General features: G+C 43.3%; 1 protein-coding gene across 1 annotated transcript; it reads right to left on the reverse strand.

Annotated features, from left to right (window-relative positions):
* Positions 1-1,091: 1,091 nt before the first annotated feature.
* ARL3 (ADP ribosylation factor like GTPase 3) lies at positions 1,092-21,233 on the reverse strand. The gene is given in 6 exon segments (XM_030569897.1): positions 1,092-4,883; positions 12,831-13,016; positions 14,401-14,451; positions 19,656-19,772; positions 21,038-21,193; positions 21,195-21,233. Coding segments are annotated over 6 exon segments (582 nt in total). The 5' UTR covers positions 21,219-21,233; the 3' UTR covers positions 1,092-4,835.
* Positions 21,234-26,557: the final 5,324 nt, after the last annotated feature.

Here is a 26,557-nt window from a genome sequence, read left to right on the forward strand (position 1 = left end):
TATTATTTCTCCTTCAGCCGATGGGTTGTTGGGTTGATTTTTATTTTTCCCCTCCAATACATTCAAGTCCTTTTAGAGCACTACATTCATCATGTAGCTGTCACAGCAAGGCTTCTGCATGTAGGGTAACTGTGGTTCGCTATACCAGACACATGCAAGGTCGCACGCAGACCTGTCGTAAATTACATCAAGGCCAACTGTAAATAGAAACAGGAGAGGGGAAATGCAGAGAATTGGGGATGGGCAGGGGACAATATATAACATTGTGACAGTTCAGACAACTCCTGGGGTGTTCACTTGCCACAGAAATATTTTTCACATCCAATCCATTAGGCAAATGAGATGTGAAAGTATTTCCTAGTTTGCTTTAAAAATATCAAGGATCAGTGTAAAAAAACAAAAAAATTAAAAAACCCGGTATGACTGACTATCACTTTTTTTTCCAAGGGCTAGCTCATCTGTTAGCTATCCTGAGCATAGCGGGAACCTACTCTCAGTGTTTTAGAAATCTCCGACTGCTGATCTGTCTTGTTTGTCTGGGGTAGCGTTGTAGGAAGAGGTAAAATCCAGCAGTTTTGCCAAAAATGTCAAACTTGGTTTCATTTCAAAGTGTTCGAAACCCAACCGTTTTCTGGTTTTACACACACACAAAACTTTGCTTTTTAATCATTTTGATCAAACGTTATCCAAACTGTTGGTGAAAGTGTTAATCTTTTTGATATTTTCAATAAAAACATCAAGCATTTTTTTTTTAAAGTGCATCTTTGGCACACAAGCCCCCCTCCTCCAAACAGCAACCCAGTGAAGTCCAATGCCAGGGTTTTTTTTTGCGAAATATGTTGGTGTTGGATAAAGCGCCATTTTTCCAGGGGAAAAGACGCCTTGTTTCAAAAAACTGTGAGGCATTTTACTAATACCTAATGTCTAATTCTTTGATGAGAAGAGGCAGAGTTGAAATGCTGAAGGTATTCTGCAGATAATAGGATCCTTTAAAAGTCTTCCTTTTGGATGGTCTGAAAAATAAAGACACAACACAACCCCAAAACCTTTGGCTGAAAACAAAATATAACGTCAAAACACTGACTTCTTGCTTCTACTAAATTTTTATTTATCGACAAAGACATCTAAATTATACACTGAATTTTACAACATGACCAAATATTGCAAATACCCCTTTTGAGCAAATTCAAAAAATGGAACAAACTATAGAGCGTGGATGGGCCAGATTATATGCTGAAATAAGACAGAATTGGACAGCCTAGTCTGTGTGCTTTCCGGGGGAAGAAAATGCATCTTCGAATATGGTTTGTAGGCGCCCTAGCCCAGTGAGGTGTGATCCTGAATGAGGCTAGTGGGTGCTATTATCATACAAATATATTTAATAACGAAAGCACAGTGATCCTGTGCAATAAGAAAGAATACAAAAATCTCAAATGTGCACAGAACATAGTTGGAAAATGGGTAAAAAGGAGAACTTAGTATGTCTCGAGCCAGTGTTATCCCAGAATTATTGATGTTCCACCCAGAGCTTTAACCATTACACCCTCTTTCCCCTTCTAAGAACCCAGACAGAGCTAGCAGAAGGCTCTCTAATCTATCAGACAAAGGCATTAGCAGGAGTCAACAGCTGGAAGTTGAAGCTGGACAAATTCAAACAGGAAATAAGATGCATGTTTTTAGAAGTGAGGGTAATTAACCATTGGAACAGCCTTCTAAGGTATGTGGTAGATTCTTTGTCACCTGGAGTCCTTAAATCAAGGTTTGATATCTTTGTAAAAGAGAGATTCTACTTCAATCACAAGTCATTGAGCTTGATGTAGAAATTACTGGTGGGATTTAATGATCTCTGTTATACAGGAGGTCAGACTAGATGATCATAATGGGCCCTTCTAGCCTTGAAATCTATGAAGCTATGAAATCTATGAATAAGCTCCACCCATGTCAATGAGATAGTTTGTTTCCATAGAAACTTCCTTAAAAGGGGAAAAAGCAGACACAATCAGAAGGACAAAACCTAAACACCATAATTGGCATAAATTGAATGTGACCCTGGCGGGTGCAATGGAGATTTTTTTTTCAACGATGGCAGGTGTTCCAGATGGTTGTAACCAGTCTGATACTTTGTGTTTAGACAGGTGGTGTTGAGAGAGGAGAGAAGCTTTGCTTAGCTGATCAGGGTTGAATGGACTGTAAATATATTAAAATAAGAGATGGCAGGTGAATTGTGTCTCAAGTACTTTTTAATTCCCATCCGGGGGATGCATGGAGGCTTGTTTACCACAAAGGGAAAGTTTATGGTCATCAGTATGGGATGCTCTACTTAAGTTCCCATACACACATGGAAATAAAACTCTGGTAGCACCTCACACTATCACATTGTCTCCATTATTGTCTGAACGGACTGATTACTTGTGTCTCCTGGATTTTAGCAGGGAGCATTGTGTGAATAGATGCCCACACCAAAGATGCAAACAAGTCTCTCTACGTGCAGGCATATAGCTATTGATCCAGCAAGCCATTTCTGGACTCAGTGACCAATAAAGTCAATTTCCCCTTCAATGTTGGGACAACAAGAAAAATTAAAAAAAAAATACAATTTCCAAGTGCATATATGTCTGACTATGGAAAAAACAGAAAATCTTTTCAAATGCAAACAGTTCATTGCGACGCACATTATCAACTGCTTCTTAGCTGCAAAGAAACACGTCAATATAGTTTGCCTGCTTGTTAAAGACGTGATCAAAGAGAAGGGAAGAGCCTAACTCAAGGCTCTTTTAAAGTGGCCGGGAGCTAAGGTCACAGGAGCATGGGTTTCTTTTAAAACTGTTGATGTTTAGGGGTCCGGAAGCATTTCAGAAACACTGCACTTTCAATGCAGCAAAGGTGACGTGTTTCAAGCCTGGGAGCCCATATTCTGAAGCTTTGCATTTAGCCTCTTAAACAGCACAACCTCGCTCTTTGGAAGAGAGCTGCGATTGTTTACAGGGGGCGGATGCATTAACAACAAAGCAAAGGTGACCTTTCAGACACATGCTGCGAGGCGTTACTCCAAACATGTGCTGCAAAGATTCCTGGGGTTCCGGATAAGGTACTGCAGCTGGAGGTGAGAGTTACTGAGCAAGCTGATTTTAAACAGATCTGCCTGCGTGTCTTATGCTGCTGTCTTGCTCATTCTGCACGAAGCTGTAACCATGTCCCCTTGCGTATTTAGCTATCGCTTAGGAATTCACTTGAGCCTGTTTTATTCCCCCGTCTTTTGGTTTTTAAACTGGGGCTAGATCACTTCAATCGTCACACCATTCTCCTTCTGGGTTTGGAGACAGATGTACTCTGGCTCTCCAGAAAGCAGGATCACCAGGGTACAGGCAGGGCAACCTTTTCCCACACTGCCCGCCAAGCCGTCTCCTAGCGATGAGAGGGCAGGGCATGGCTGTGGTCATTCTTTGGCCTTCATGCTCAGCAAGCAATGCTGCCAATCAGGATAGTGGATTTTTAAAAAACAACAATCTGTAAATCTGCATGCTAGAAACTAGCTGGACAGAGAGCCAGCAGATGCTTTTTGCATTGGACACAACTGCTTTCAGATGCCAGTGACTCTTAGTCCCTGTCAACTTGGGCTGGATTTGAACTGGGGACCTAGAAATGACAAGCACCGCCCCCCTCCCCGACACATCCATTTGGATTGAAGTTGTAGGATTTGTCAGCCAAGGGAAAACGAATCATCATCTTGGGAAGCAGGAAGGAAAATCTTGCCCTATCTGCCATTATTCCAATACCTAAACATACATGGGAGTAATTCTAAACTGGGAGATTCTTTCCAACCGTGGCCGTTTCATGGCTCCAGCTTCATGATGCCTAGGATCAGAAAGCTATCCCCACCACAAAGCCATTGTAGATTTTCATCCCACAAGCCCCAGTGCACCTCTTGAACTGAACGATTTTAGAGAAGGCAGAAAATACACTGTGTGTTCAAAAAAGAAAAAAGTGGGAGCAATTTTACCTTGTTCTAGGAACTGAAACATGGAATTATCTGAGCTTTGCTGCACAGTTACCTCGATGGCCAGGATTTGTGGAATACTAAGCTTACTCTCAAAAATATAACCACCCGTCCTTGCACTCAACATGGGTAACCGCATATATGCCAGGGTGAGGTGGCCTGCGTTTTACTTTAGCTGGAGGAAAAGCTACCCTCACTCCTTGCCTTCAAACTGTCAAGAGCTTGGGTTATACATACATGCTCCTCTCCCGCTTCTAGGGAGGGGTGCGGCGTCACTGCTGTGTCTGGTTAAGATGAAGGTCCTTTTTAGGGCTACCAGGCGCAGGGAATGACATGAGAATTCTACCCACTTTCCACGAAATGACATAACGAGCCACACTAGCTACCGAAACAACACCTGATTTGTCACTGGGGAAAAGCTTTGACTGCCATCTGAGAATGGCCAGGATGACTGTGGAACCAGTGGGGGCAGGGCATGCTGTGAATGTCTTGGTGACTACAAAGCACAAGCTTCCGGCCCACTGGAATTCTCTAACCTGAATCACAAGCTTCCTGTTGTTTAAAATCACATTTCTAATCAGCTGAGTGTGGAGACAGTTAATACTATTTATACAGAGGGGGGGCAAGTACAATTCCTTTATTGGGAAAAATAACTGTACTAAGGAGCAGGTAAAGATCCAATCCCAGCAGCGGGTTTAACTGTTGTTGTTCCCTTTTTTTAACAGCTGTAGCTGTGCACAGATGGAAAAAACATTTGGTCAGAAAGCAGCAAATTAGCGCTTCCAGGATAGAATTCAGCTTCCACAGCTCCTCCATTTCCATGCAGCTTGGGGGAGGGTTATTTCTTCTTTGCATTGACATTTTTGCAGACCCAGTTCATGCCGTCCTTTGGACAAAAGGTGGACACAGAGAAAGGCACGTTAGTCAAGGAAGGGGATATGGACTCCTCAAGCTGTCATTCGGAAAACATATTTGTATCCCTCTCTCCCCTACTTCCCCACAATGCAACATGTAAATTGCAAATGCCCCTTTGTTCAGTGGCTCCTGTCGCAGAGCGGTTATGGTCAGAAAACAAGGGTTGTCTTCTCATTCCACCGCTGTGTCCGCGTCCTCGGCAGTAGGACTGACTTGTCGTTAAAAAGATCGAGGCTCAATTCCAGGTTCTGCTATGGACTACTGAAGCCCTGGGCAAGTCACTCAGTCTTCCTGTATGTCAATTTTAGAGGATGCTGGCCCTAAAGTTAGGATGCTAACTTGGGATTCGGGGTCAATAACCTGCTAAGCCACAGACTTCCTGTCTCGTTGTGCCTCAAATTCCATCTGTACAATGGTATAACAACTCTGCTCTGCCTCACAGGGGTGTTGGGAGGAGAAATACAGTAAGGACTGTAAGGCATTCAGATGCACCTGTGATGGGGGCCATATAAGTACCTTAAATAGACAGACTTCCCCATCTATGATGATAACATTCCTCTACCACACAGGGCAGTTGGGCGTCCTAATTGCCCATAAAACAAGTTGGGATTTGTGAAGAGAATGTTCCAGCAAAGAGAGCATCATTTTACCTGCTCGTGCGGCTGCCCTAAAAGCCCTGCCGAGCTGACCCAATAAGGAGAACGTGAGCTGGATTCTCATCAGCCATGTGCACCCTCTAAACTGCCCCCTAGAGTCCAAGGCAGAGTCTTTAGTTAGTATGAAAGATGATGTTCAAAGCAGGAGGAAGCTAGCTGGATTTTCAAGTCTGAGGTTTGAAAATCCACCTTTGGACTTGTAAAGTGGGCAGATAGGATTGGGAGCAGCAGAGAGAGGACAGGGAGCCCCAGTGGGTCATTCGCAGAATCACTTGGCTGACTATTACTACACCTTTAAAGTCGTTAGACCTTAACAATATTTGAGCAGCCTGCTAGTAGCTTTCTGCTCTGTACAGTGGCAGGATTGCATGTCGTTTCCTGCTCTCTTATTTCTCAGGCCAGCACAGAGTGGGAGTAATAGGTTAAGAGCTCGATCTTCCCAAGAGTGTTGTTAAGACAGATGAGATGGGAGAGAGAATAGCTTTTAAATTTACTGGACCAACTTCTGTTGGTAACAGACAGAAGCTTTTGAGGATACACAGAGTTCTTCTTCAGGGCTGTGTAAGCTTCAGAAGCTTGTCTCTCTCACCAACAGAAGTTGGTCCAGTAAAAGATACGTCACCACCTTGTCTCTCCAATAGCCTAGGACTGACACGGCGACAACTATGCTGCATACTACAGTGGAAGAGTGTTGTTGGCACACCACAGCAATCCCTTTTGGTGAAGAAAAGAAATGCATACATTGGTTCTGAACAGAGTCCTGTCTAGCTCTTAGCCGGAAGGATGGTGGCCACGCAGAAGGTGTTAAAGAGGACACTGAATCCTCAGGGCGTAATCAGAAGCACAGAGGATCTCAGTTTGAAAACAGAAATTTACCCTGGTAGCTGTCCCCTTGGGTACTTCTTATCAGAAGAGATCCAGTGGTTTTCTAAACTGACCCTTGTTGCAGTTTTAAATGATAAAACCAACCCAGTGGTGTATCAATTTAAATGGGACATACACAGACAAAGGCCTAATTCTAATATGGGTCTAACCTCAGGGAGGGTCACTTTCTTTATTTTTATTTAGTATTGCAGCAGAGATCAGTGTGTGCAACAAATTGTCAGAAATCCTCTGACCAAATAGGAAAAGTCAAGAGTAGATTCATTTAAAGGCCCAGCAGCTTTGTGTTTTCCCTTCAGTAACAATGTACAACCTATGTGTAAAACATGTAATGCTTTAAGCAATCAATAGAGTGGGTTAAAGCTCATCACTTTAGAGAGAGAGATTCTCGAGGTACATGAGGCCATAGGTTTACAATGGAGCTAGAAGGAGATATGTTGAAGCCCTCAGCTTGGTTGCGTTCTTTAGAAATCTGCATGATTGCTTGCAAAGGGTAAAAAATGCTCCCAGAATGATTTCAGTTTCCGCAGTGTCTTAAGCAATAATCACATTTGCACACATCATGGCATACAAGGCAAGCAGAGCCCCTCATTCATTTTGAATGTAGGTTTACTTGCTGAACCAGAACAGCTGAGACAGCTTAAAGTAATAAATATCAGCTGACACCCTTTGCTATTCAGCACAGTAATCCCATAAACAATACATCACTACAAAACAACAACCGCGCATCCTATCTCCCAGCTAATCTGACCAGAACCTGAATTTACAGTGATTAAAACTCAGCCTGGTGCCATTAGGGAGCTCAGGGAGGGGAAACCAGCCCACTGGAGCACCAGAAAGGCGAGGGTCATAAAGCGAGTTTATGATGGGATTTACCATGGCTGGGAGCCTAAGCTGCAATAACCATGTAATGAGGGCAGAAGAATGACAAAGCACTCTGAGATGAAGGGTGAACTCCGAGGGGTTTGAAATCCAAACCTGGCTCACCTAACTTTTACAGCAGGATTTATGGAACGAGTTAATTTTAATATCTAATTAGTTCACGTGGGGTGTGGTGGAGATTAACATGACCCAGTAGGAGAAGATGATTGCTATATCAGAGGCATGAATAACATACTCTTATCTGCAAGCACTAAAGATACCTCAAATGTTTCTAATGCAACTTTATTGTGCCTGGCATCCTTCCTACACAGGGTATCCCAGCATGCTTTGCAGAGAGGTAATACAATGGAAGGGAAGAGAAAAATATAGATATGGAAAACACATTGTCAGCAAAGGTTTGAAATGGGAAGAAGAGTTGCTATGGTGGAGAAACCCAGGGAGGCTGTTTCAGATGGGAGGCCGTGCGCTGGAGAAGGCTCTTGCACAAAGTATGGAGGAAGTAGAGTGGGGGAAGAAAAATGGTAGGTATGAAAGACAGAACCAAGTTCATAGAGTATTTAAAAACAAGAAGAGCAATTTTTCTTCTCTCCCTCGTCCTATATTTTCTTGCCTGTACGTATTTGAAATTGACTCTTTATGAAAAGTACCTTATTCCTACAATAACAATTAACCCTTGTTTGTGCTTTATGTATTTCAGCCACAATAACTAACTTTGCACTCTTCTGAAGCAGTGTGCTTTGGCATTAGCAGTTATTCTAAGGATGAACATGAATACAGTAGTAATATTCCCTTCCCAAGCAGGTATTAAATCTAACGCCATAAAGGGAGAGAGAGTTAGAATTCTTTGGATTTTACAGCTAGTAAACATCAATAAAAAAGATGCTAAACAATGAACTGAGGGAAAAAGTCCATGCACCTTATCGAATAAATCCCCTCGACCCACAGAGCCCTGGCTACAAATTCATGTCGGCTAAAACCCTGGAGAAACAACACTGCAAAGCATCTCATGGAACAATAGTGACGAGGCTACTTTCCACATACGGGCAATGTCTCTTGTGCATGGCAGTCAATGAGGAGGATTCCTGACAGGGCAATTGAGGGTACTACAGGGTTATTGCCAGTAGATGCCCCTAGCTTTTCTTTTCTGAAAAGCTGGATTCAAATCCTGAATTTTGGTCACAAGAATGAATGAGACATGGCCACGCACACAGAGTATGTCTACACTGCAATCAGAGAACATAAGAACAGCCATTCTGGGTCAGACCAATGGTCCATCTAGCCCAATATCCTGGCCAATCCCAGGTGCTTCAGAGGGAATGAACAGAACAGGCAATCATCGAGTGATCCTGTCATCCACTCCCAGCTTCTGGCACTCAGACTACGGATACCCAGAGCATGGGGTTGCATCTCTTCCCCATCTTGGCTAATAGCCATTGATGGACCTATCCTCCAGGAACTTATCTAGTGCTCTTTTGAACCCTGCTATAGTTTTGGCCTCAAAACATCGCCTGGCAATGAGTTCCACAGGTTGACTGTGCGTTGTGTGAGGAAGTACTTCCTTGTGTTTGTTTTAAACCTATTCATTTCATTGGGTGACCCCGGTCCTTGTGTTACATGAACGAGTAAATAACACTTCCTTATTCATTGTCTCCACACCATTCATGAATTATTAGACCTCTATGACTGTCGTATCCCCCCCAGTCATCTCTTTTCCAAGCTGAACAGTCCCAGTCCTGCTAATCTCTCCTCCTCTGGAAGCTGTTCCATCCCCCTATTCATTTTTGTTGTCCTTCTCTGAATCTTTTCCAGTTCTAATACAGAGATGTGACGGCAGCCATAGCTTGAACTAGCTATCTCCGATAACAGCAGTGGGCAGCTGCATGGGTTAGTCACTTGAGCACAGAGGTTCTGGGTGCACTGGTAGGGCCTGTGCTGCCATGCCTTCACGGCTATTACTGGAGCTAGCGAGATCAAAACTAGCTTGGCCATACTGCAGATGCTGCAGACACCCCTCTGACTGCAGTGCAGACATACACTAAAGCACCACGCAATGTGGCATGACTGGCAGTGTCTCTACTCAGGACGGACCGGACATTGGAATAGTAGCAGGCCAAAGGTGAGCTGTGTTGGCAGATTTGGAGAGGTTTGCTGCAGGCTGGGATTGGCTGACTGCACTCGACTTGTTTTAAACCCCATGCCAGCAGCTCCTTAGCTACAAGAGTAAAGTAATAAGACTTCAAATACAAGTGAACAAGTCCCTTCCGCCCCCTAGGAACCTCCTGATGTCTGCTCCGATGTGATAAACCAGAGATCAGGCACAGCCACAAACTTCTGACCCCTAATCATGACCTTGAGGGCAGTGAGGCTTAATCCCGTCAGGTAAACCTGGGTCTGCCATAATCAGTTGGGTCAGGGGAGTTCAAAATTCGCCACCTTGGATGTTTTCAGCATATTCCTTAGTTCAAATGTTACTTTCTTCTCTGTCCACGCTGCTAAGATCCTGCCCCAGTACCTAAGATTCCAGGCTGCTGCTTCTATCATCATGCTATAAGTGGCTACACATTTTTTGCCTAGATGTACATTTCTTTTTAGACACCTGTAATCTTGTATTCCTGACAATTCTCTCCCTGCTCCCTCATTAAACATCACAAGGCTCTCTGCTCCTAGCTCCACTGTTCCTGCAATCCCTGTCTTTCTCCACCCTGGTAGAGCTACTGTTATCCGAATGGGATTTTAATGCAATTTAAAAGTGCAGGGGGCTAACCTGCGGGGGTTCCCTCTAACCCAGTCACCTTTATTCACAGCTTTCCAAGGAAGCTGCTGTGACCTTTCTCAAGTCCCAAAAGGTTAATGTTAAAGGACAAGATGACAACGCAGATTCCCTTCTTAATTAACATTTTATTAACGAACCTATTTCAAAGAATAGTTAAATTCTCTAAATTTATATCATTCTATTAACAATAATCTAATCTCATTAACCTTGAAATCCCCAGTCTTAACTACCCAATCCGATACACCGTGGTGCTATCAACTAAACTAATTAAATGACCTTCAAACTGGTTCCCCTTCGGTTATTGTCATTATTTATCCTTGCTCACTGTTCTTCCTTGGGGCCGTCACCAAACCTTCCCTATGAACTCAGTTCCTGCACATACTCATTCCCGAGAAACCCCTCTTATCAAAATCCATTGGTATCGTCTCTCAGGTCTAACTGGGTGCTATGCTCCATTGACAGCAATGGCAGCAGGCTTGTTCTCTTGGTTTCATTCTAAATACCTCATGCTTCTTGGCTTCCAGCATCTTCATTTATTTTTCTGTCACTAAACTCAACATTCTCTGAGAAGTTCTCAGAGTAGTGCACAGGGATCTGAACCATAGCTCCCTGTATGACGGCGTTGTGCAGAGATGTTGTAGCATGAACCTCATGCGTTTTGTCTTAATCCCAGGCTCCTTAAATGTGTTGTTCTTTCCCCCTCCCCATATTTTGAGGGGTGGCCCGCCTCTGTGGTTTCATGGGACAAACCCCAAAGGACACGAGGCTAAGGCAGGATAAATACTACTCCTTAAGTTGAGCCAACTGAGATATAAAATCTTTGCTCTAGTTGTATTTCCAGAAAGGTTGTCTTGTTCAAAAGGCCAAAGTGAGAGCCTCTTGCTGTCTGGTTTGATGATGTTTGAAGTGCTGTCTGCCTATCTAGATATCTGTCTGAGGTACTTATGTGGCCTCCATCATTGCAGCATCTGAGCACCTCATGTTCTTTAATGGATTTCTCCTCACAACACCCCTCTGAGGCAGGGCAGGGCTGTTATTCCCATCGTACAGAGGGGAAACTGAGGCATAGAGAGACTAAGGGATTTGCCAACGTCACACAGAAAGTTTGGAGTGAAGCAGGAACTTGAACCTAGGTCTCCCAAGCTCTAGGCAAGTGCCTTAAACGTAAGACCATCCGTCCTCTCGGAGCTCATTGGGAATGGGGATGGCTATTCCCTCTACAAGCTCTAGGGCAGGTTATGACTTGCCCACCCTTCCACTGGATGATCACGGCTGTAATAAGCTGCCATCTTTGACAGTACCAGAAGATGGGGGTGACAAAGTGAGACATTATCTGGCACACATCTAAATGCATTGCACTTAGTTTAGGGTGATGAACAAAACATTTAAGTCTGCAGATACTTAATGACTTGGCCCCTGCCCTCTGCTATCTGGACATAAGCACAGGAGAGGATTTTACTTCCACATATTAGGTTGTTTTAGACTTTACTAGATACACACAGGTGCACTGCACACATCTGAAGGCACAATAAGAAGCAGCAGACAATAGGAAAGCAGCCAGGCAGGTCTAGAAAGACTTGGATCAGCTGGGGAGAAAAATATTTTTCAGCTAATAGAGGTGAAGCTGATAATCTCATTTTTCAGCATTTAATTCTTCCACACCCAATTGTGTTTACAGTTGTTGGGCCAACACAGCTCCCTCCTGGAGAAATGAGTAGGAGCAACAAAGTGGGTGAGAGCCTGGGGTGGGCAGGTAGGCAGAGGGAAGAGGTGACAGGGGATGCATGTAAACATTTGAAATATAAACTTGTGTTCCTTTTTGCTTTATTTCTTCAAGAGTATTTCATGGTTCAATAATAGCCATTGTGGGGCAAAAATTAATTAGGAGACAGCAAGTCCCAGTCACCTACTGAGCTAGTATAACGTTATCATACCCTGTAACAGCACCACTTCAAAATAAAGATTGCAAGGCTGAAATATTTCACTAGCTTGGCTGCAAATGCAGCCAAGTTTATGTCTCGGCTAAATAAACAAAAGCTCTTACAAGGCCACTGTCCAGTATATTTAGGCCTACACTTTGGGGTCTGTAAAGACAGATTTTTTTTTTTAATTCGAAGGAAAAGAGTTGGGTTGGAATGTAAACATTCTCCTGCGGTGGTTGCAACCCAAATACTTCAATATTATCCTAATGCAAGAAGCGTGAAACTGACTAAACTTAAGTCCCATCTACATTACAAAAATTACCATGTTGTAGGATCTGGTTACTATGTGGTAGCACCTGACAAAGTTAAAAACACATTTCAGTCTTGATTCAGGAACGTGGCTCAGCCTACACAGTTTTAGCCACGTCAGGTGCTACCATCATAAGCAGCTCCCACCATTGGTAGTTCTTTTGTGCTGTAGGCTGGACCAAAGTGAAACTGACCAACCGCTCTCCACTGTCTGAGCTGAAGCAAAAACCCAGCATCAGTGGAAGTAAATTCGATTTGAAAGTTTTGCGCAGTCAGGTAATCAAGGGGTTAACAGCACAGATAAGACAACTTGCTTTCATGAAATGATAACCTGACAGCATCTCTTAAAATAAATAAATGCCTTCCTATAACTTGATTAAGATATTCTGTCTTCTGACGAGTTCTTGTGATCACTAGCCTCCTTCAAAAGACCACACAGCCTCTCCTCAGTTAGTAAGGTATGTTGGCACAACAAGCCCTCGCTACCACCTCACCTGCACGCCTTCTCCTGTGAGGGCTGAACAAGACTGGATCTGCCAGATTCTGTCACGGATGGTGTGTAGATTCAGTCCCCTCAGCAATCTCCGAAGCAGGGGCAGCGTAAGCAAATTCTTGCTTGTTAGCAATATAAGTACAGTGACTCCACTGAGCTTTTCTTCATCCAAGAGCTCGGCCAGCTCCTATATCATTTTAAAAAGGGGGTTGTGGGGGGAGTGAGAAGAACCTTTAACCACCAGAGGTTGATGTGTCTCTAATTAGAATTATATTTAGAGCAAATGTTGGAAGTGAATGTTCCAGTGAAACCTAGATCCCATTACAAAAAAGCAAGAGCGTATACAATCATCTGTGCTCAAGGTTCAGAAGCAAGTTCTTTCAATTACAGGTTACATGAGTCTTTAGCTTAGTTTTGAAATTAACATGTTGTCTTAAAGGCTACAACTCTGCATTTTGTCAATCCCTGCTCTCTGGAAACCAACACAAAATACAGCCAAAACCTTGTCAATGGAGTTATTGCCTGACTCATCCTTGAAATCAGGTGGTTCTAGCTCTAATATATTTGAACCTCTGTGATGATACTAGTAACAAGCTTGGATTTTTGTTCTAAGTTTTATGAACTGTAACTCATAAAAGAGAATCTTGTTTCTGAAACAAAAACCTCCCTCCCACAAGGAAGCTGTGTTACCTACTGAAGGAATGCTGAAAGCCAGGCTGGACAATAGGTTTTATTGGCCAGACTTTAGTTTCACTGCACGACAGGTTGCAGGGTATTTTGCCAAATGTGCTAGTTGGGGAGTAGATGGCTCAGGAAGGGTGGAACTAAGGCCTTTTACCTATGTGTCCCGGCCCAATCCACTGTAGCTCCACAGTGATCAAAAGACCTTAACGTCTGATGATTGTGCAATGGCCTAGTATGAAATGAGAGGGCAGCTTCGTGTCACTTCTTAACTAACAACTGTCCATGTGACAAGCCCAACACAGCTGGTACTAACTGGCACCCCATATGGGCAGTCTTGTAGAGAAGCCAAGAACTGAAAGGGTATGGAATTTAGCAAGTCTGAACTGCTAGAGATTGTCTTGAGTTTTGGGAGGTGGGGGGAAAAAGATCTTGCACTGCTGTGCAAGAATGAGTTGCATCACAGATCAGATTCTAGGCCAACAAGCAATCTGCTTACATTTTGAAAACCAGGATAAAACAGAATTGAGTTACAAAACTTTTCAAAGGTTTCTGATTAGACCTAGAGAGAGGGTCAAGTCAGTATTTACAAATTAAGCTGGAAATCATAAGAACATGATTCCTTGTGGTCTGTTTTGGCAAGATTCAGAAGGACCTGAAAAGGTTTAGGCTTTAAAACATTTGGTTCCATTTTTTCTGGTAGAGGTGAACGAAGGGTAGCCCTTCATCAAATTAATAGACAATTAATAATTTGTGCTGATGCTGAAAGGAAAGTCCCACTTGAAATGCAACTTTCCACACACAAACAATAACAAATATATTCCTAACTTCTATATGCAAAGGGCGTTAAGGAACCTTACTTCAGAGAGAATTGAACATAAGTTACTTACCTGACCTGTTTCTTCAAACCTTTTTCTATCAGCGCTGTCAATGACGTAGATCTACAAGGGAAACAGGCGAAGGAAGACACTGAAGGATGTAGTAGCCTGTGTAAAACTGAATTGAATCCAGTTCCCAACAGCAATCCTTATAATTTACACAAGTACAAACATTTATGTAAAGTGCTGTGCAAACGTTAACTACCCCTCCCCACACCCCAAAAGGTAGGCAACTATCCCTATTTTACAAATAGGGGAGAAAGGGGTTGTGACTGGTCAAGGTCAGAGAGGGGGTTGCTGGCAGGCCTGGGATCAGATGCTCAGTACAGTAAATCAGGCTGCCTCCCAGTAGGAGTGTGTCCAGATAACACAGTTAGTAGTGGTTTGACATAGAAGAAATGGACTGAATTGGTCATGGAGATTGAATTGCCTTCCAGGGCAGGGCTAAGGCCATTGGAAAGGGAGCAGCGTGAGGGGAGCTTGCACTTCTACTGCTTATGCTCTCCCTGTTTGTTTTATGGAGAGGTCTGTCAGTTCGGCATCTTTCACCAGCACTGAATTAGTTAGTTTCCTTTCTTGGTAGCCTAAGAACTTGGTTTTGAACCCTTTGGGGGTAAATGCAAACTAGCATAACCTGAGGAAGAGGTTTTAGCTCTACACAGTCTTTCAGGCTCCTGGAAGTTCTTGCCAGATATGCATTTAGTAAAGCCAGCTACTCTCATCCCTCTGAACTATGCCCCTGGTTCATCGCTAATGTGGCTGAAACAGTTCAGTTGTTTAAAACAATAGACAGGCCTAAATAAGTGTGATGTCTTACTGTTTGCATATAATGTAACACAGGAAGGATTACACTGACCAAAATCAACCTTACCTGTTACAGTCTTGGCCTTCCCAACATCCTCTGGCAAGGAGTTCCACAGGTTGACTGTGTGTTGTGTGAAGAAATACTTCCTTTTGTTTGTTTTAAACATGCTGCCTATTAATTTCATTTGGTGACCCCTAGTTCTTGTGTTATGAGGAGGAGTAAATAACACTTCCTTATTCACTTTCTCCACATCAGTCATGATTGTATAGACCTCTATCATATCCCCCAAATCATCTCTTTTCCAAGATGAACAATCCCAATCTTATTAATCTCTCCTCATATGAAAGCTGATCCATACCCCTAAACATTTTTGTTTCCCTTTTCTGTACCTTTTCCAATTCTAATATATCTTTTTTGAGATGGGGCGACCACATCTGCATGAGGTATTCAAGATGTGGGCATACCAGGGATTTATATAGAGGCAATATGAGATTTTCTGTCTTATTATCTATCCCTTTCTTAATGATTCCCAACATTCTGTTTGCTTTTTTGACTGGGAAAGGCTGGAGTTAGTATGGACTTAATATATTGTGAGGAAAACTGGTATGCTTGCCAAGGGAAGAGGTAACTGGTGACCTCATGCATTTTTTCTCTACTTGCTCTGGTTTCATGATTCTTACAAGTCAGAGCTGATGCACATTGGTGGAGGACAGCATATACAGAGAAAGCTTGCAGTGCCACTGCCCATACTATACTGGTCCATGCTCAGTGGGTAACCTGAGGGATCTAGTGTCATTTCGACATCTTTCCTAAGCACTAAACGATATAATAAATAGCTACAAATAAATAGTTTAAAAAAAACTAACTATAATAAATAGCTATTTAAAATGTCATTAAGTGGATGCCAATGAGGATGCCATATCTTATCTACTGTTGGCAAATTTGTTTAATTATACAACACGGAGCATCAATGGCTGCCACCCTGAAACGCTAGCTGTTTAGCTACCACACACAGGAACACTATGTAATTGTTTAGGACAGGAAGTGAGGACACCATCTCCTGCCAAAAGTGAGGTAGTTATGGGACAGAACATAATTCTCCAAACTGAAATTTGATCAGGGCACTGAGGCAGACACCTCTGCTCTTGTCATGAGATGTGTGGTGACGATGACTGGTCAGGTACTGACCCTCACATCTCACCTGAAAGATGAACTCTCCAGCACCAGAGTCCCCATCTCACGCTGCTGGGGCATTAGTTCAGCACTCACAAGAAGTGCCCCTAACACTCACTGATCCTTTCTCCAGCAGCCACTGGGTTTTCTCTGGGGGTCTCCTATTGGCACTTAACTTGCGAGATCTGACTATATTACAGTTTGAAGTGACAGGGCTGCAGGCAATCCCCCAGTGCACAGCACAACGCCAACCAGCTCAGCACATGTAGAGTGCCTACTTCCAAAGCAGAAAGCCACATGCGAAATCACTGCAGGTGTGTGTCTGAATATGCAATCATCCAAACAGACGCACCTTATTAGACAGAGTTAAGCTTCCAAATATCACAGGTGTGTAGAGCTGGAGTATCTCCCATTCAAACACATCTGCACTGATTTGAATGTGCAATCACTTCATGGTTTTCAAACATTTTTTGAGGGTTCTCTCTCTTTGTGCAATGCAGTTCTGAATGGAGCCGAAGCAGGAGTCTTGGGACAGTACCTTTTCTTGGCCCCAGAGTCCCTGCACTGCAAAGCCCATCTAAACTGGTTATTGGAGGACTAGCATTGGCTCTGTGGCACAACTCCAGTTTAAATTATCTTTGTAAATGCTGTGCCAGAGTGGACACAGCGTGAGAAATACTCACCTGCATTTCAGGTGCTTTCTAAAAAAAAATGGGCTAATGTCAAGTCTGGTGTAAATGGGTTGTAATTTCCATGCAAGTGGTGGTGGAAATGGGTCAGGAAGCGACTGCTACCAGCTGCTGTACAACTCCCACCTTCCCATCCACTAGTGCCACAACTGGTCCTTTTCCTCACTGCCCATTTTCTTACTCCTACAAAACAGGGTTTTCCAGTTGTTTTGAGTAGGCTGGGGGAGAGATGCGGGGTTCTTTCTGCTCTTCCAGGCTTAGAATGATCCTTTATTTTCCCATCTCTCCTCCCTTACAGTAAATGCAGTGGGAACGTGGTGGTTTAATTGCTGCTACAAGCTTGGCAAGGGAGAACTGGGAATCACACGGCCTGCAATATACCCGTGGAGACTCAGTAGCTATCTTCACAATGCGCAGACTTGAAGTGTCTGCTGTAGCAGTCAAAGGCTCCTGGGCTGCTGCTTTGCAGTGCTGACTTTTGCCTGCTTGCATAGTGCTTGCCCGCCATACACAGCACCATAGATAATCCCTGACAGAGCAGTCGTGATCATTTTATACCCACCCTATGTTTTGTGCCTTGATTGCCTATACAGGAGCTCACTGACTAAGTTGGCTCTGCTGTTTTTGAAAGCCTGTAATGGAGAAGAGACCTCCCCCTCTTCAGCCTTGCACTGGCCAGTCTCTCTCTCACAGCTCCCTCCTTGTAAGGTCTCACCCTTCTGCTTTGGGAAGGCAAGTGACGCAGGCTTTGTTGTAATGGCTGGCTCCTAAAACGTGGTACTCTTCCTCCCAGTACAGCTCCTCAGCCCATCCCTCCCTGCATTCAGCAATTAAAGTCACTCTACTCCGAGAGGTCTTTTTATGTTAACCTTGGCCACCTCTCTGTAGGCCCATCCTCTACCCCTGCTATAATGATGCTGAGTAGCCTAGCTATTTAGTATCTGTTGTGTATTTTATTGTGCAGCGCCTTGGTGAAAGGCAGCATGTTTAGTGATTAGAGCATGGCACGCTACAGGAGATTAGGAGCCTATTCCTGGCTCTGATATTGACTTTTAATTATTATTTTGTATTGTGGTAGCCCCACTCCTAGGAGCTGCAGTCATTGACCAAGACCTCACTGTGCTAGCTGCTGTGTAAACATATAAGAAGCAAGTCCCAAAGAGCTTATAATCTAAGTAATGTAAGACTTTCTATGTGTTCACAGGCAAGTCACATTCCATCTATGCCTCAGTTTCTCCGATCTGTAAAACGATGTGATAGCAACGACTTACTGTTCAGGTGAGCTTAGCTGGTTGGGGGTGTGGGTTAGAGCTTAGGCTCTGCTTTAACAGCCTGGAACTCACCCACTTTGCAAGTGAGGGTGCAGGCTAAGTCACTCAAGTGCTGACAGCTCTCCAATGCCTTTCCACAAATCCCCAGCCCAGAGGACAGACAAGTTCTCTCGCGATTGACAGAACCAATTGGGAAAGAATCCTAAGGCGTCTCAACACAAAATCATGGGACATACTCCCAGGCATACACAGATGAATGCAGAAACAATGAGGACACAGTAATGCGGTTCGAGCTCTGCAGTGGGGATGCTCACACCCAGGCAAGGCTAACCCAGGTGCTCACACCTGGGTGCCAATCACCTGGACAACTGTGCAGTGTAGACATAGCCTCAGTGATCTAAGCACTGGGTTTGGATTTCCTAAACTTACTGGCACCACAGGTGCTGTTATTGGCCGAGTCATCAGCTTTTAAACCTTTTATAGGGGTTAACTTGAGTGCCATACAGCTAGGCAGTGTCTGTCAGATGCTACCTGAAGATCAAAGGCCCTTGCTGATCTGTACAGACGCTACAGAATCAGTAGAACTTTTGATAAGAGTGGGGGATTTGCCAATATTCCTCCTCTTCCCCCGCTGTGCAGGGTTGTGTGTGCCAGCTAGCTGCCACCCTGCCCTCAGAAGTGGCTGCATTTTGTGTATATTCTGTACAGTGCTCTAGGATGAAATGTGTCCCCTCCTGTAACTATAAAGGCCCTACATTATAATTAAGCATTTAGTTAAGGTTTTCATGTTTAGAGCTTTACAAACATTAACCTTGAAATAGGTATGGAAGGATAATCTTGTAATGAAAGATAGGGTTCTCTTCCTGCCTCTCTTCCACAGACTGCTCTGGCTGACCTTGGGCAAGTCATTTAACTGTTCTGTGCCTGTTTCCCCATCTGTAAAAGGAGGATAAATAACTGAACCTACCTCACTATTTGTGGCTTAATTCATTAGTACCTGTAAAAAGCCTTAAGATTCTCCAATGGACACTGCTACAGATGTGCAAAGTATATGTTAACATGCCATTAATACTTGAGGGACTTGTAATTGAGCATGTATAGGAGTGATAAGCACAATGCGCTGGAAAAGTCAAAAATAAATTTGAAACGTTTCTGCTGATTCCACCATTTCCCCCCATGTATCCAGTCTTGCCAATGGGTTTGGAATGATTAATATTATGCCAACAATGGTGTTACTCAGAATTAGGGCGTTTAGCACTGCCTGTCTTTCTGCCTGAGACCTTGGAAAGCCATTGCATTAACAAGCACTCAGCTGTGGCCAATACTTACAAGAACATCAGTGTTTTCAAAATAGTTCCTCCAGTACGGCCTGATCTTCCTCTGTCCACCAATGTCCCACACGTTCAGCTTAAAACCTTGAGACTGTACACTTTTAATGTTAAAGCCCTGTAATGAGCATAAGTAAAACCACACACTGTGTTAAGCTGAAACTCAGGATCATATTCATCAGAGCGCACCATTAGCAGCGTATATATCACATTACTGAAAAGCATGGCAAGATACAGGCGCGTTGCTGTTCAGATGGATCAGCTGTGGGAGAGGTGAAGAGGAAAGAGAACAGCAGCCTCACGCACGTCAGCTTGCATATGTTCCTGGATCAAGGGCTGACATTGTCATGGCTACAGAGACATATGTTGCTGTTAATGTCTTTGGAGTGCTCAGAAGGGTGGATACAGCAAGAGGTGAGAGAGAGATGCTGATAAGGAAAAAAACAGAGGGCACTGTGAGAAGCAGGCTTGAGCCTGTGAAAACTGAGCACACAGTACAGTCTAACCCAAAGCCAGAGGACTAAGCTTCATTTGACACAACACTAGTGCTCAACTCAAAAGAACAGCTGCATATCGGAAGGGTCCATTTCATCAACTAAAGCTCCAACTGAAAGGGTGTTCAACTGGAAAAACAGGATGTGGTGTGGCCTGGCAACATGCTGCCACATGACCCAGGGGATCAGAGCTTGGAATCTGAGCGTGGGCTTTTGCGCTGGGGTGCCGGGGGATGGGAATGCTGTGAGGCAGTGCACTCCGCTTCTAGGGGAGGGGGAGAGATGAGCACCTTGTATAGCTCTCTAGCAGCCTCCTCTGGTCAAGTCAGGAGTGGTGCTGATGGCATTTTGGACTGGAGGGACACAATTGCCCCAGTGGGGAGCGCTGAAGCGGGGGAGTAAAAGGCAACAACTCGGGATGACATGAATTGTGGGATTCAAGATCTGTGGGATTCTAGGAATGCCCAGGGGGAAAGAAGCAGGGAGCACAGACAGAAATGTACAAGTGCTGCACTATCTTCAAATAGATGCTCTTTGTTTTAAAACAAATGGGATCAAAATCTGATTTCTGTTACACCTGGGTAAATCCCAAGTAATTCCACTGAACTCCATGGAGTTAGTCCAGATACATACCAACATACCTGAGGTCAGAATCTGGCTCAAAGAGTGAAAAATTTACATTCGCCAGCTATACACTGATTTTGGACTGGCTCCCTTTCTGCAGTTGAAAACACACCAATATAATGATGATATCCCTTCTAATTTAGTTCGGCATGCAGCCTTTTAACATTTCACAGGCATAGCTTGTATCTGAAATATGGTTAACATGGCGTGTGGAATGGAAACAGAACACACAGCAGCCTGTGGGCACAGGAAGAACCTTCCTTACCTGTGTCGGTGTGATGTGGCTGATGTCTTCAGATGCCAGCTGTTTCAGGAGTGTGGTCTTGCCTGCATTATCTAGTCCCAGGAGGAGGATTCTCACCTCCTGGTCTGGTGCACTCTTCAGTTTGCGCAGAATTGACAGTAAACCCTGCGGCAGCCAGGAAATCCGAGATGTTATTTCCCATGCTGAAACTTTTTCCCCTCTCCACAGCCTTGCCCTCCTCCCTCCGCTTCACGGAACATGGCAGCAGATCCCACCACCAGTGCAGACAGAATCTGAGGACTTTCCCCATCCTTTCATTCTTTCATTTCTCCACTTCGGTTCTCCCAGTGCCCCACTCCCACATGCAGCATCACCTTGGGTCTAGGAGCACACAACTGCCACTAATATCACTCAGCATGCCAGCTGATGGGGGCTATTTAAAGGACTGAGGTGCCCAGCTCAACTCCTGTAGCCTATTCAGTATTCACTGCGCCAGGGAGCATCTCCCAAGGATGAGGTACATTAATAAGCAGCAGTCAAGCCACCAGGTGATCTGGATTATCTTTACCACCAACAAAACCCCATTAATCCAAATCTCCCGCTCACAAAAGTAGCTCAGATAACTGTACCTCATGGTTAAGAAAACTTCAAACATCAGCCAGGCTCAGCCTCAGGATTAGGAAACAGAATCGGCACGTCGGTTTATTTACAATGCAAACCACTAGAAAATAACTGTGCACGTGAACACAACATAAACCTGTGCTGGTGTCAGTGCTCAGACAGCTGCACTACTATGAAATAACGGTCAGCGGAAGAGCATTCTGGGTGCTGGCATATAACTGAGTAACACTGGTTACTCTACTTTGATTCAGAACCCTTCTGACAAGCACAGCCACACAACAGAGAGGCAGTGCGGCAAGAGTCAAGAGCTCTGCCAGTGATTTGCTAGGTGCCCTCAGACAAGTCACTTAATCACTCGGTGCCTCTCTGTCCCCTCTCACACCCATTCTTCATCTTGCCTGTTTAGAACACAAGCTCTTCCGGGCAGGGACTAGCTCTTATCATGTGTTTGTATGGCACCTACCACAATGGAGCCTCAATGGAAATCTTGCTATCACACTGAATTATAATCATCCTCCCTCTCTGGGATGTGTCTGTGGAGGAAAAGCCTCTTCATCCCTTTTGGGTCATCTGGTTTTCAGTCCAGTTTCTACTGGTCAGATGTTCCCATAAAAAAAAACTACCATAAGAGGCACTGATTGGCAGCCATGTGTGCTCTCTGCTCAGACCAGAAGGACCTGGAGCCAGGAACTCACAGTTCAAATCCTAGCTCAGACCCAGAGGCCCTCCAGGCATGTCACTGAACTTTAGTTTTGGAAATGGGGATAATGATACTTGCCAATCTCCTGATGGTGGTATGAGGATGAATTAGTTATAGGTTGTAAAGTGCTCTGTGGATGGGAAGAGTTCCGAGTTCTACAAATTTTTGTTGGAGGCCAAGGACACAATGGGCCATGGAGACTGCTCCTGAAGTTGGCTCCCTCTAGATCAGGGTTGAGACACATTGGCAAGGGAAATGGGAAACCTATCCTGCTACTGTCTCTGCACTACCGTCCTATTCTGTGGATACAAAACTTCAGGATCCAGTGAAATTAACTATCAGCACTTTTCTTTAGAAAGCAGCCTTTTAATGTAGCAGTCCTATTCCAGTGCAGGTGGTATTAATAAGCTCCAAAGGAAGATCTCACTACACAGACCATCCCAGCTAAGCTTCTGATAACACTGGAAAACCAAAGTTATATATGACACCACCTCTGACCACCTGTAACATGGGCATTAATTGAATATCAATCAACTAAACTATCTGACACAACTAATAAATGAACATACACCATCCCTTGTACAGGGGGAGTTTTTGAGGAGGAGTTATTTAAAAAAAAAGTTTTTGTAGGATGCAAGTAGAAAGTTAACAAATGTCAATCCCAATTCTAAGCTTTTAAGAAGTGATAGCATAATGCTAACACTAAGCTTTCAAGCCTGGAAATGCAATGGTAAGATTGAAATCTCAACCTTAATGCTACCTTTTTGTGCCTGTGCCTTAATACTGTCTGTGTCTATCATAAATTGTCAGTTAATAAAACTGGAAATGTATACTATCCAAAGTACTGTATGTTGTTAAATATATATGTGATGGTATCACCCAGATCTGGATAGGACTGCTTTGTATTAGGTGCTGCACAAACATAAAGGTAGACACATTCTAACCCCAAAGAATTTACAATCTAAGATGACTAATGGCAAAGGGTGGGGTCGGAGGACAATGAAGTACATAGACTTTCAGACTTATTCATCAACAGGCTGACAACTTAAAAAATACAAGTTTAACCACACAACTAGTAACAAATGTGTTTGTGCACACTAGAATTTACAATAATGTAACAAAGGCTATGGCACAAAATGAGCTACACTTAGCAAGGGATATAAAAGGCAATAAGAATATATTCTTTAAATACGTAAGGAGCAAAATAATGATGAAGGAAAGCGTAAGCCCTCTACTTAGCAGGGAGAGAGAGCTAATAACTGATGACATCAAGAAGGCTGTGGTGTTTAATACCTATTTTGCTTCAGTCTTCACTAAAAAGGTTAGTGGTGACCAGATACTAAGCACAATTAATATTAAGAACAAGGGGAGGGAATGGAGGCCAAAATAGGGAAAGACCAGGAAAGAATATTTAGATAAGTTAGATGTATTCAAGTTGGCAGGGCCTGATGAAATTCAACCTAAGACACTTAAGGAATTAGCTGAAAGCAATCTTGGAACTGTTAGAAATGATCTTCAAGAACTCACACAGGACAGGTGAGATCCCAAAGGACTGAAGAGGGGCAAACATAGGACTTCTCTTTAAAAACGGCAGGTGAAGGGGTTTACAAACCCTACACTGGAGAGCAAGGGTTAGCCTTGCAGAAGACATGTCTACCCCACCTGACCACTAGGCAGCACTGTGGGTGGTGGTGCATCTTTTATCGGGGAACAGTGTCTGTCAGATGCTACCTCAAGATCAAAGGCCCTTGCTGATCTGTACAGACACTACAGAATCTGTAGAACTTTTGATAAGAGTGGGGGATTTGCCAATATTCCTCCTCTTCCCCCGCTGTGCAGGGTTGTGTGTGCCAGCTAGCTGCCACTCTGCCCTCAGAAGTGGCAGCATTTTGTATATATTCTGTACAGTGCTCTAGGATGAAATGTGTCCCCTCCTGTAACTGTAAAGGCCCTACATTATAATTAAGCATTTAGTTAAGGTTTTCCTGTTTAGAGCTTTACAAACATTAACCTTCAAATTATAGATCAATCAGCCTAACTTTGATACCTGGAAAGATACTGGAACAAATTATTAAACAATTAATTTGAAAGCATCTAGAGGATAATAGGGTTATAAGGCACAGCCAGCATGGATTTGTCAAGAACAAATCAACCTAATTTGGTTCTGTGACAGAGTTACTGGCCTACCGACAAATACAAAATGGTAGGCTCATGTCACTGACTATGTGTTGGTCTGACAGCGGGACCTATGAGATGTGCACATAACCCGAGTATTACAAAGAGCAGATTGAGGGACTGACAACTGTCTTGATTGATCAAAGTTTTCCTTTTTTATTCAGCCAAAAATGTGTAAAAACTAGTCAGTTAAGTATTCAAATGCTGCCTGTCTGAAAGATCCGTCGACTGCTGAACAATTGTCAATACAGCTAAGTCTTCCAACAATTAGTGATGACTTATCTGCTGAAAGATTGTCCCTGCACGATACAATCTATAATGCTGTTCTGGACTGTGATAGATATACAGTCTGCATGATAGCATTTCAGTTCGATGATGATGATCCTGAAATATTGAATCTTCTTATGCCAAGTGGCAAGTGCATCACATGCGCTTAGCTGACCCGTCCACTGAAAGCAGGATAAGAAGTTATGGGTTTAATCTGCAACAAGGGACACTTACGTTGGATATTAGGAAAAACTTTCTAACTATAAAGCAGTTAAGCTTTGGAATAGGCTTCCAAGGGACGTTGTGGAATCCCCATCATTGGAGGCTTCTAGGAACAGGTTAGACCAGGAGTCGGCAACCTTTCAGAAGTGGTGTGCCGAGTCTTCATTTATTCACTGTAATCTAAGGTTTCATGTGCCAGTCATACACTTTAACATTTTTAGAAGGTCTCTTTCTATAAGTCTATAATATATATCTAAACTATTGTTGTATGTAAAGTAAATAAGGTTTCAAAATGTTTAATAAGCTTCATTTAAAATTAAATTAAAATGCAGAGCCTCCCAGACCAGTGGCAAGGACATGGGCAGTGTGAGTGCCACTGAAAATCAGCTGGCTGCCGCCTTCGGCACACGTGCCATAGGTTGCCTACCCCTGGGTTAGACAAACACCTGTCAGGGATGGCTTATGTTTACTTGATCCTGCCTGATAGTAGGGGACTGGACTTGATGACTTCTCAAGGTCCCTTCCAGCTCTACATTTCTGATTCTAAAAGTCAGTGTGTTAATCCCCAATTTAAATAATAAATGTAGACATACCCAAAATAAATAGCAACCCTCTAATATGCACAAGTTCTACTTCCTTATAAGGGTAACACTGCTAAATAGAGACATTCCCAAATTTCCCACCATTTTGCTTATTCTTGATGGGCTTGATCTGAAGCCCATTGAAATCAATGGGGAGTACTGATTCCAGGGGGCGTCGAATCAAGCCCTATTATTGTAGTTTACTGTTCAAGCTAAACGTGCTGATGAAACATTAATCCTGTTCACAGCACTGCGTACTAAGAGTAGAGCAATACATTCCCAGAGCAGGTCAAGATTAGGAACCTTTTTAACTTTAAATTCAACTACAAGAAACCAAATGCAAAAGAATAAACTGCAAAGCACCACTTATCTACCACTAAATACTTCTCAGGGGAGGAATGAAAAACAAATGTTAACAATCCCTCTACTATTGCTGAATGATGAACTTCCAGACTAACACAACAGTCTACAAGAAATAAGATCAGCATCGTTCCATATTCTATCCAACTGACACTTCTTGTTGCATGGTTGATCGCAGGATTATCTGGGTTAGCCAATAGAGAAGGGGTTATTTATAGAAATAAAAGTATTCTCTAAGGTATAAGGTAAGCTGATTTAGAAGGCTAGAAGGAAAGCAAGCCAATATATAGATGTGGACTCTACCTTAGTAGCTCTGTTTGCATATACATTATATAGCTTGTGTATGCAGTTAACATGCAATCCAGTTTAAATCGAGACACAAACTCTAGTTTGGGCTACCAGTAATTCAAAAACGTTACTGTTCTAAAGTTACATCTATGTATTCTGATTCTAGTAAATAGATATTTCATATCCAGGAGAAGCATCACTCAGTAAAATCTGTGGGGATTTTTAAAAATTCAGCCTTATAAATACCTAAATACTAGGTCCGTCGATTAATCGCAGTTAACTCATGTGATTAACAGTGTGATTAAAACTGCAATTGATCACAATTTT

The sequence above is a fragment of the Gopherus evgoodei genome, chromosome 7 (assembly GCF_007399415.2).
Source record: "Gopherus evgoodei ecotype Sinaloan lineage chromosome 7, rGopEvg1_v1.p, whole genome shotgun sequence".
In the NCBI taxonomy this organism is placed as follows: domain Eukaryota; kingdom Metazoa; phylum Chordata; order Testudines; family Testudinidae; genus Gopherus; species Gopherus evgoodei.